General features: G+C 42.5%; 2 protein-coding genes across 3 annotated transcripts; one reads left to right on the top strand and one right to left on the bottom strand.

Annotated features, from left to right (window-relative positions):
* Nucleotides 1–5,176: 5,176 nt before the first annotated feature.
* On the bottom strand, nucleotides 5,177–8,097 carry LOC311101688 (U1 small nuclear ribonucleoprotein A-like). Of its 2 annotated transcripts, none has more exons than XM_084142839.1 (7): nucleotides 7,928–8,097; nucleotides 7,488–7,563; nucleotides 7,183–7,355; nucleotides 6,842–7,042; nucleotides 6,486–6,653; nucleotides 6,219–6,307; nucleotides 5,177–5,964 (listed from the first exon to the last, which is right to left on the bottom strand). In XM_084142839.1, the coding sequence occupies exons 2-7, from the start codon at nucleotides 7,558–7,560 to the stop codon at nucleotides 5,805–5,807; spliced, it is 864 nt and encodes a 287-aa protein (XP_083998965.1). In that variant the 5' UTR covers nucleotides 7,561–7,563; nucleotides 7,928–8,097; the 3' UTR covers nucleotides 5,177–5,804. The 2 variants fall into 2 exon arrangements, with proteins under 2 accessions (XP_083998965.1, XP_083998966.1); XM_084142840.1 differs by having other exon boundaries at nucleotides 7,488–7,560; nucleotides 7,928–8,016.
* Nucleotides 8,098–8,762: 665 nt separating this feature from the next.
* On the top strand, nucleotides 8,763–11,581 carry LOC311101665 (actin maturation protease-like; the record flags this gene model as incomplete). The annotated part of the gene is given in 8 exon segments (XM_084142812.1): nucleotides 8,763–8,789; nucleotides 8,955–8,986; nucleotides 8,988–9,158; nucleotides 9,779–9,847; nucleotides 10,044–10,168; nucleotides 10,304–10,463; nucleotides 10,702–10,772; nucleotides 10,861–11,581. Coding segments are annotated over 8 exon segments (993 nt in total). The 3' UTR covers nucleotides 11,199–11,581.
* Between the last annotated feature and the right edge of the window lie 218 nt (nucleotides 11,582–11,799).

Genomic DNA, 11,799 nt, shown 5'->3' with positions numbered 1-11,799 from the left:
GTGGGTTCGAACCCCGGGACCACCCATACACAAAAAAATGTATGCACGCATGACTGTAAGTCGCTTTGGATAAAAGCGTCTGCTAAATGGCATATTATTATTATATTATTATGTTCACCTGCTCCAGAGCGCTCAGGACCTGAGACTGGGGGCGAAAGATCTGCAGAGAAGAATGGGAGAATCTCCCCAAATACAGTTGTGCCAAGCTTATAGCGTCATACCCAAGAAGACTGGAGGCTGTAATCGCTGCCAAAGGTGCTTCAACACGGGACTGAGTAAAGGGTCTGAATACTTATGTAAATGTGATATTTCCATTTTTTATTTTAATAAATGTGCAAAAATGTCTAAAAACCTGTTTTTGCTTTGTCATTATGGGGTATTGTGTGTAGATTGATGAGGGGGAAAAAACTATTTTATCAATTTTAGAATAAGGCTGTAACGTAACAAAATGTGGAAAAAGTCAAGGGGTCTGAATACTTTCCGAATGTACTGTATATCCCAGTTTATATAATGTCCCCCTCTTTCCACATTCCCTACCAGTAGTAGCACATACGCTAATATGCTAAAATATACAAAAATTACTGTTAAAATCTTCTTCTCATGACCCATAGAACCGAATAACACCATATTGGAATGTAGGCCCAAGGTACATGTCTTAACTTAGTTTGAGAAAAAGTAAGGGATTGGTCAAAGGATGGCTGAATTAATGACAAATCAAAAACCAGATTTCACGTGTCCATTGAACCACTGTAAATCCACTTCCCACAGGCATATCAACTTGAAACTTGTCATCGCTATCATGGACATCCCTAAGATGAACCACCCTGAATAAAGGTATTGATATATAAAAAAAAACAAGGAAACTATTAACAACTCATTCTTTGCATATGTAATACTAATGCTCAAAATCATCTGCAATCATCTTCTCCTGATCCCTGTATTTAGACTTATTACATCAGTCTTTAATGGTTGATTTTGTTTCTGCATTCAAAAATGGCTGCACTGTACCTATAGATGCACGTTAGCACATAAGCTAATGCTAAAAATACATTTTTCTCATGACCCATAAGTCAGATTGACTCCAGATGTAGTATATAGACTCAATGAATTAGCCTCAGAGGGGTTGGGTTAAATGCGGAAGACACATTTCAGTTGAATGTGTTCAGTTGTACAAGTAACTGGGTATCCCTCTTTCCCTTTCCTTTTTCTAATGAATTTGAGAATGACTAGTTGCTGCATTCAAATTCGGCCACGCTACACCAACAGATGGCACCATATAGGGCTATAAGGGCTGAACCGATGGACATGGGCCATGAAATCTGGGATGTAAACCTTATATACAGCTGAAGTCGGAAGTTTACATACACTTAGGTTGGAGTCATTTAAACTCGTTTTCCAACCACTCCACACATTTCTTGTTAACAAACTATAGTTTTGGCAAGTCGGTTAGGACATCTACTTTGTGCATGACACAAGTAATTTTTCCAGCAATTGTTTACATTACAGAGTATTGTGTAGATCGTTGACAAAACATGTGGGTCAGAAGTTTACATACACTAAGTTGACTGTGCCTTTAAACAGCTTGGAAAATTCCAGAAAATGATGTCATGGCTTTAGAAGCTTCTGATAGGCTAATTGACATAATTTGAGTCAATTGGAGGTGTACCTGTGGATGTATTTCAAGGCCTACCTTCAAATTCAGTGCCTCTTTGCTTGACATCATGGCAAAATCAAAATAAATCAGCCAAGACCTCAGAAAAAAAATTGTAGACCTCCACAAGTCTGGTTCATCCTTGGGAGCAATTTCCAAACGCCTGAAGGTACCATGTTCATCTGTACAAACAATAGTACGCAAGTATAAACACCATGGGACCACGCCGCCGTCATACCGCTCAGGAAGGAGACGCGTTCTGTCTCCTAGAGATGAATGTAGTTTGGTGCGAAAAGTGCAAATCAATCCCAGAACAACAGCAAAGGACATTGTGAAGATGCTGGATGAAACAGGTACAAAAGTATATATATCCACAGTAAAGCGAGTCCTATATAATCGACATAACCTGAAAGGCCGCTCAGCAAGGAAGGTTTGCAACTGCACATGGGGACAAAGATCATACTTTTTGGAGAAATGTCCTCTGGTCTGATGAAACAAAAATATAACTGTTTGGCCATAATGACCATCGTTATGTTTGGAGGAAAAAGGGGGACGCTTGCAAGCCGAAGAACACCATCCCAACCGTGAAGCACGGGGGTGGCAGCATCATGCTGTGGGGGTGCTTTGCTGCAGGAGGGACTGGTGCACTTCACAAAATAGATGGCATCATGAGGAAGGAAAATTATGTGGATATATTGAAGCAACATCTCAAGACATCAGTCAGGAAGTTAAAACTTGGTCGCAAATGGGTCTTCCAAATGGACAATGACCCCAAGCATACTTCCAAAGTTGTGGCAAAATGGCTTAAGGACAACAAAGTCAAGGTATTGGAGTGGCCATCACAAAGCCCTGACCTCAATCCTATAGAAAAGTTGTGGGCAGAACTGAAAAACATGTGCGAGCAAGGAGGCCTACAAACCTGACTCAGTTACACCAGCTCTGTCAGGAGGAATGGGCCAAAATTCACCCAAATTATTGTGGAAGGCTACCCGAAACGTTTGACCCAAGTTAAACAATTTAATGGCAATGCTACCAAACACTAATTGAGTGTACGTACACTTCTGACCCACTGGGAATGTGATTAAATAAATAAAAGCTGAAAGAAATAATTCTCTCTACTATTATTCTGACATTTCACATTCTTAAAATAAAGTGGTGATCCTAACTGACCTAAGACAGGGGATTTTTACTAGGATTAAATGTCAGGAGTTGTGAAAAACTGAGTTTAAATGTATTTGACTAAGGTGTATGTAAACTTCCAACTTCAACTGTATATGTGCTTAGAAGATTACCGGCTGCATTAAAAGATAACCAACCTACAGCACTAGACTAAACTTCATATGTGTTATCCTTGTGGTATTGAGATAAACATGGTCATGCTTTCACTGATTGCACATAAAGGAAGATGGTTCCTACATGATAGTGTTTGCTTTGTTATCCAGCTGATCTTCTGTTCTTTCTGTCATCCTGTGAACCCCGCTCATTGCTGCCCGTAGCTATATTTCATATTACTTTCTCCTATCGAGACCTTTCAGATCAGCGGTCATTAAAGGCATAATACGACGTTTTGGCAATTAAGCCCTTTTTTCTACATACCCAGAGTCAGATGAACTTGATGAGGACCACAATGGAAATAAGCCTCCGGCCTTTATTGTGTTATTATCCTCGATCATTGTTTTATGTATGTAATGTTGTCTCTGGCTGGAGCAGTCTACTACTTTTAGTTATGTAATAAATTCAATCAATCAACTCATGGATACCATTTTTATGTTACTGCGTGCAGTTTGTAGAAAGTTGAAGGTAGTTTCTGGAGCCACTGCTAATAGCGTTAGCGCAATGACTGGAAGTCAACAAGAACAGCTAGCAATAGCTCCAGAAACTACCTTCAACTTCCTTCAAACATAAAAAGGGTATCCTTGAGTTCATCTGACGCTGTGTAAGTTTTTTAAAAAAGGGCTTAATACGAAGGTGCGTAAAGATGGCAGCCCCCATGTACTTGCCAAGTTCGTAGTATTGTACAGTGCTCTCCATTTCTCTTTGTTTTGTATTGGCATTAGCACAGTATACATGCTCCCAATTCTAGCTCCAAGACAATTTGAAAAAACTAAAAAGTAGATTGTGCTGATTTATAGGCTCACGGCCCACCTGAACTCACAGGCACAATCAATGCTAAAGATATTCAAAGGGGACATTTTTTAAATTAAATCTCCAAAACTTCTTTAAACGAATTGAGCACAAAGGGAAAATAGCATTGATGAAATGGGCCATCCAGACATTGTGGTCTGATTCATGGTAGAAATTAGATGAAACTGCCGTGGCTGAGGCCAGACAGGGTAGGGAGGTAGTCAGTAATGATGATTTCCATGGTAGTACAGAGCCATTCCATTATGACACAATGCTCCAGAAAGAAAGAAATATCATTACTTTATAGGTTATAATAATCAAATGGAAACATTTCCCCAAAATGTTTTAATTGATTGCAGAATTATCAAGGGGAGGGCACAAACTCTCGCAAAAGTGCAGACAAGAGGCCAGATCAACGTTTAGACTACAGTCCCACCAGTCCGCTTACTGCATCATGCTGGGGAAAGCGTCATATTTCTCACCGCATTAGTTAGTTAGACACATAGAGATAGTTAGAGGAAGCAATATTGTATCTGTCCCATTAGTGTCTGTGAGAGCATGGGCATCTCCATTTTGATGTAGTCAATTTTCTTCTACTACTTGTATGAGATGGAAAACAAACTTTTAATACTGAAACACTGGTTCAGTATAAGATGTTCATGAAGTTACAGTAGGCTGTTTGAATCACTATAGATGTAATTACATCTCTGGTCTAGAGATACTTGATCCCATTTCTGGGGCCGTATGTAACAAACGTCTCGGACTAAGAGTGCTGAACTAGGATCAGGGGCCGTATCCACAAAGCATATCAGAGTAGGAGTGCTGAACTAGGATCTGTCCATATAAATCAGTCATTATCTGAAAGACATCTCCTACCGAGATGCTTGTAGATAGGGGCCCAGGCCCCTCTTCTCAACGTAATATTATGAATTGTGCTCTAGAAGGAAAGACCTATCATAAATCAGTAGACGGGTTGGCTGACATCACAAAAAAGATGCCCGCATTGATGGGGACAGAAGACATGCTTTGTTATGATTTTGAACAGTCAGATAGCTAGCAATAATGATGTGACGCTGCCACGTGGGGAAACGTACGTGGCTAATTTCAGCTAGTTTTATCTTGTTCTTGTCTGGAAGCGTTTTGACTGATTTCATGTCAATGGTAATATGGCAAAACAACAACTGTAACAATGTACTTGAGAGACAAGTGCTCATTGTGCAAATGTAGTTATATTTTCAAACATTGAGACAAAATATAGATTGTTGATAATCTACACCAACCCAGCCTGTTTTGGCCCATAGTTGCACACGCATTGGTTTTGTTGTTAAACAACCAACCCATCTATACAGCCCCTGGTGTCTCCCCGAACATAAAAGCAGAAAGGAACACGTACAGCATTAGTCATTATAAAAAGCACATGTTTTAATCAAACAGAAAAGCTACAGGTACAATGTCTGGGCGAAACAGACCCTGGGTGCAATGCTTTATAACAGACAAGACAGTAAAAATGAAAATATACTTACATACAAACACCAGATTTTATCCTCAATGAATGGGTGCAGAAACTGACATTTTCATTTTTTCTTAACCAGAGCTATGGATATGCAAATGTCAGCTAACTATCCTCTATGTTGGCACCAAATCACTATACCAATATAGTCCTTACAAGTTATCATTTTCAAGCCTGGTGCCAGCATTTCAATCATCAAAATGCTGACCTCTGTCTATGTCTCTTCTCTAAACCGCTGGTAACCTACCATCACATACAAGGCAAGTCATCTCCAGTTATTCTAAATGAGTATGGGGGATCACAGGAAGGGCAGTAACAGGACAATTACAATAAAAATCTCAACTTAAAAAAGAAGAGGCTAAAAATATTTGCTCTTCTATAGGCGGACTTGTAACACACTGTGCTTCCTTGGCGATGGACAGGTTAGTAGTCGGCTCTGTGCTGGTATAGTTTAAGGGGAGGAGGTCTCTCTGGTGTGTGTGTGTGAGATTGTAAACCACTCAAGAGCTCTCTGGTGTGTTATTTCTTGGCGAAAGAGATCTTCATGGCGTTGGTCTGGGTGATCTTGAAGCCCTGTAGTGCCTCCCTGGCTGCTCCAGCCTGCACGTCATTATCAAACTCCACAAAGGCGATATCGTGGCGACCAGGCACCAGACGTACCTCTTTGAACCCAGGGAACCTGAAGTGGGAAAACGGTCAACATCAGGACAGAGCTTCGGGGCAGACTTGTTAAAGACATCAAGGGTCTATACTTGTCAACATATTCAATCTCACCATACACAAACACTAGTAGTTGACATAACCACAACATTGGAAGCTGAAAACCAAACAGATATGTTCCAATACCACAGGACATGGAAGAATAAACATTACATTTTCACACCGCACCAAGGAGTATAGTAGAAGGGGAGAATAAAATGAAGATGTACTAACTGGTTGAAGAGCATAGACAGCATGAGCTCGTTGGTCTCCTCTGGGAGGTTGGTGAGGAACAGGATGTGGTTGGGAGGGTTTTCTGCAACCTGGAGGAAAGGAAGATTACATTTATCTATATAATAAGTTACAGAGTGAGATTATACAGTAAGATGAACGACAAGCAAACTCATGATTACAGTGTTCCACTAAACAGACCTGCTGTGTAGTTAATAAAAAGGGCACTGACAAGACATAAACTAACACGGATAAACATGTGATCCATACCTGGGCGTGGGGCATTTGCCCGGGCATCATCCCACCCGGAGGCATGGCACCAGGGAGCATCCCCCCAGGGCCCATCCCTGGAGGTGGCATCATGCCTGGCGGGGGCATGTAGGGGGGCTGCCCTGGCATTTGCATCATACGAGGAGCCCCGCTCATGGGTGGCATTCCCTTCAGAAGAACAAGAATGTTCAATTAAATCAGCCGCACTATCATTTAGCGATACACGTGGAATAACACACAATCCACCATTTTAGATAGACATGTCTTAAAGTAAACATGTTAAGCGCAGAGGCTAACAGTGCATTTGTGGCTACAAACGTGGTTCTGTGTCTTCAGGCTCACAGTACAACACTTACGGGCATGGGTGTTGGAACTCCAGGGCCCATGGGTGTTTGAACTCCAGGGCCCATGGGTACTACAGGGGTTCCTGGCACACCCTTTTTGGCCCCTGCTGCCTCTGGGCCCTTGACCCTCTTCTCCTTCTTACGGTCCCGCTCCACGTAGGTGCCCTTCATTTTAGCGATTATGTCAGAGTCCCCCTTGGCGTACCCAATACGCTGCCATGAGAAAGAGGGACAGTTGATGACGACAGGACTATTTACAGGACTGCATATTAGAGAATAATTATTCTTTAGCTAAACATGTGTCAGGCAAAAGCTAGCTGATGTGTACCAAGGTGTTATTGGCAGTAGCTCACCATAGGTTTTTCATAGAATGGGAACCCCTGCATGGAACGCAGGGCATTGGAGGCGCTGTTGACCTCCTTGAAGATGACAAAGGCCTGACCCCTCATTTTCAGGGAGCGGGCAACCAAAATGTCCAGGATTTGACCAAACTGAGAGAAGATCGCGTACAACGACTTCTTCAGTTCTGCGTGACAAAGGGTACAAACAATACATGTTTAGGCAAGGAGCCATTGGCATGGTTGATGGGTAAACAAACACAGACATGAGGGCAAAATCGTAACAAAAAATGAAGGGGTAGCCAGCTCTAAGCTCTAACCATCTTTTTTAATCTTCTCGTTTAGGTTGTTGATGTATATAGTGTGGTTGAGGCGCATATCCGGAGCAGCCATCTTCTGTGAAATAAAACAAATTGGTCACTTAGAAAACAGGTCAGGTAACGTTAGCTAGCCTCTGTTACTGTTAGCGGCCTATTACCTCATTAAAGTCTGCAATAATTAGCTAGATGTAGAAGAAGTTGGTAGCTAGCTAGTTTCAACCATTATGCAACATGTACGAAGTGTTTTACAATGAAAAAGTAGACAGGTAGCTAGCTAAAAATATATAACTAACAAGCTACTAGCTGCCATTTGCTAACTACTAACGTCACCGATATAGCGTCGTTAGTTGGCTGACGCATCAATCTCCAAACTGGTAGCTAACTTGCAAATTAGAAAATATGTGAACTAGACAAATACATAATAATTAAGACGTATTTACATTTCAGTACTGGGACGCACAATCTAATCGGCCTCGAAAGAAATGAATGAAACTAGCTAACGTTACACGTGTAGCGGACAACTCTCTACCCCTGGAGCCAGAATCACTTTATTCTTTCTGCTGGAGCTTGCTAGCTAACGTAGAAGACATAGAAAGCCTTGATAGCTAACAAAGCCAACTATTTTGATTGGCTGGTGTAATTTCCGGATCCTGTCCAGACAGCTTTTCATTGGATTGTTTTAGCCACCCCCAGAACATCATTGGATATGTAGTGCTACATTTCAGACGCTCCTGCCCCTTGTAAAATTGGTGCTCATTCGCGAGAGTCAGCCTGAGCGAGATGCTGCGCAGATGATCAAATCTGTAAATCATATTGATTTACTTTTACACATCTAAAGAAATAGGCTTTAACATATCCTTATGATATTATCATCGTGCAATCTACTGAGTTTGAGAGCCATCCGTATGTTTCAAACAGCTATTATTTGGTTCAAAAGATGAACTACTTTTCAATTATTTTGTTATTGATAGCTAGCTAAGTAGGTCTTCTGTTCTTTAACCTTGCTGTAGAAAATGCCACATTGTAGCCGCAGCTACCACTTTAAATGATCGCCGTGTTTGTTACCAAATATGGCTATATTCAGCTAGCTAGCTAGGTACTAGTCCTAACATGTAAAAACTTGAAAATAGCTCTCAGGTCTGCACTTGTAGTCGTCTCATTACAGCTAAAACAGCCATGCAATAAAGTGAGTGTTAATAAAACTGCATGTCATATGCACATATTTCAGAAACGTATTTTGCAACTTTTGTCATGGTGTAACATATCTAGCTAGACATGGCATCAGATGGAGAAGCTCTGACAGTAAGTTAAGCAATAAGGAGATCAGGTAATAGGCCTACACAGTAATGTTTATTTTTTTATGTATCACTAAATCATTAATGCAACTTTATTCCATCAGTGGGTCATATGTGTCATTTCAATAGCTTCCTGTCATGGAGTGGAGCCCTTATCATTCCCTTTTCTCAGTCTCTTATCACACAGAATTGCACTGCAGTGACAGGGTATTTCAATGGAGCATCCACCTCCTCCACCACCACCAGGACCACCCCCACCTACAGCTGCCTCGGGGCCAAGCAAGAAGAAGCTGTACCAGGCCATAGCGGCAGGAAAGACCCCTGTCGAGGGGGATCATGCAGAGGCTCGGTTGCTGCTCTGTCAGAGGGAGAGTAGGTGAGGCGAGCTGTCTACAGAAAACAGAAGTTATCAGACAAGCGTTGCAGCTAAAGCCTATTCAGGATATCCAACATGGTGGTTGGAAAACCACTGAAAGAGTTCTGCAGTTAGCCTAGCGGTTAAGAGTGTTGGGCCAGTAACTGAAAGGTTGCTGGTTTGAATTCCAAAGCCGACTAGGTGAAAAATCTGTCTATGTGCCGTTGAGCAAGGCACTTAACCCGTAATTGCTCCTGTAAGTCACTCTGGATAAGAGCGTCTGCTAAATGACTAAAATGTAAAATGTCCTACAGATTATGGAATGGGGTCATCAGTTGCACATTGGGTAACACTCTCCACCTTTATAATCAGTGCACTGGGGTGGGGGTGTTCTGCACCTGGGCATTCAGTTTAGAACCGTTTCTGTCCCTGAAAGCAGCACTGTAGTGATTCTGTGGGAGTTGCAACAACAAATAGAACACAAATGCAAGAAAAGAGAGGACGCGCTGAGCTATCCCACCAAGACCAAGCTACAGTACATACTACTGGGATATATGCATTGTTCAATAACTCATTTGTTACCAGGTGGCAGTAAGAAAGTCTGTTTTGTGGTGTGGCTGACTGTTTACTGGTTGACATAGTTTTAGGAAGGACCTGCACTGGATGCTGTTGAACAAGTATGTGCCTTCCCTCATCCAAGACGGCCCACAGTAAGTCACGTGAAGCTTTATTTAGGCTTTTCAAAATGGAGCCTTCCTCCATTGAAGTAATCACTGATCTAATACGTGTGAATTAATCTTCCTTCCCTAATCTGATGTCTCTTGTTTGTAGTTTTGTCATTAAAGGTCATGTTATACTTCCTAAGGTACGTACCGCTGCCTGAGGTGTGTGTGTTTTTACCTGTAGATGTGGTCTGGTGGCTCTATGGATGGCAGGTCACCTACGACAGCCCCCTCTGAGTGTTTCCATGGAGACCATAGTCCAGACAGCGATGGACAGGGGCTACACAGCGCAGGGGGAGATGTTCTCGGGTAATGCTTTAGTCATCTATGCTGCATACTCTCAACAACACCAGCGGAGCTATACTCTATTAGTGAGACTGTGTGTGTGTGTGTGTGTGTGTGTGTGTGTGTGTGTGTGTGTGTGTGTGTGTGTGTGTGATTCAGCTAGAGACATGGCCATGCTTGCAGAGGAGGTGTGTGAGTGCAGGGCTGAGCTCCTGTCAGGAGGGATGACTGGAGACAACTCTACAGCCGTCCTGAAACACCTGGCTGACGGGCAACCCGTCCTCATCCCGGATCCTTTATACTCTCTCACATTCAGGCTGTTCGAAAGGACCCATCTGCTCTAGTTAGTCTGTCTCAGGTAGTGGTAGTTAGGTACTGATAGATGGTGGTGTTCTTAAGGTAACCTAGTGGTAATTATTAGGTTGTTACCATGCATTTGACCATTTTACAACAACATTTCTTAAGTAATAGCTGTTACCGCAAATATTTATTATTCAATATATGAGTAATGTGATGTGTACTGTATGTGTTTGAGGTCTTTGACTGCATAAACACAGATATGACGAGGACTTCAACCATGAGCCATGCCAACGCAGCGGACACAGAGCACACTGGGCAGTGGCCTCAGGTTAGACTGGAGCTCCTTGACTGCAACACACACGCACAACCCATGTCTTGACATTTGACCCTTCCTATAACCTCTCTATCTCTCCCAGGTGTCTTGTTGGGTCTGGACCAGGACAGCGTGAGCAGAGAGCACACCCAACCTGACCCCACCCTGCCCTGGCTACTCCTGCCACAGGACAGCCCCTCATGCCCATGCCCCTGTCCCACAGTGGGGGCAAGAGAAGCTTACATCCTGGCCAAGCAGGGTAAGAGCCTGCGCTACCAGCTGTGGAGCCTGGACAAGGTAGCCCAAAGCAATGCCCAGCTGAGGGAGATAGATCCCCAGAGGGCTGGGGACAGTACCCAGTACGTGGTGCCCAAGGGAGGGGTGGAGGTTGGGCTGGCAGGCCAGGTCGTGTTGCTCCACACTGGGGGGCAGACTCAGTGATCATGGGCCTTCTCTCTTGGAACACTGCTATGGTACAAATGGTGACTCATTGGCCTGGACACAGGACAGCATGACAGTCTATAATACTGTAAGTAGAGGACATGATGAAAGGGTCTAAGGATGTTTTCATGGGTTGGCATTAATTTATTTTATAGGACACTGGAGGATGATCATAAGACAGTTCTTATCTGTATACTACTTATCAGAATGAAGAGTTTGAATGTGAAGTGGCCCTTTGCCAAATCTGTGGCTCCTCTATGGACCCTGTGCCTTACTGAAATGTTTGATTCACTTCACATGGTCGAACAGGCTGTAATATTGCATACGATGAGAACCCTGTACCTACCTGTATTTATACTGATTATCAAGCAATTCCAAGTGCACACAGAATAAACATATATTTACTGTTGTCAATAGTTGAAATATCATTGAATCGTGACCATGTTGTGTATATGAGTGTTTCTGGATATGATGCAAAATAGTTATCAGATATGCTCTTTTATGTCATTCCACAATGTAATGCTCACAGGAACCATATACTGTACTGTCCCCTCCATATGTATTTTGAATTATACTCCAGCATTTTGGATTTGAGATCAAA

Source organism: Coregonus lavaretus (genome assembly GCF_964263955.1).
Source record: "Coregonus lavaretus genome assembly, chromosome: 26".
In the NCBI taxonomy this organism is placed as follows: domain Eukaryota; kingdom Metazoa; phylum Chordata; class Actinopteri; order Salmoniformes; family Salmonidae; genus Coregonus; species Coregonus lavaretus.
The sequence above is the reverse complement of the archived record's forward strand: the minus strand, read 5'-3'. Positions and strand labels throughout refer to the sequence as shown.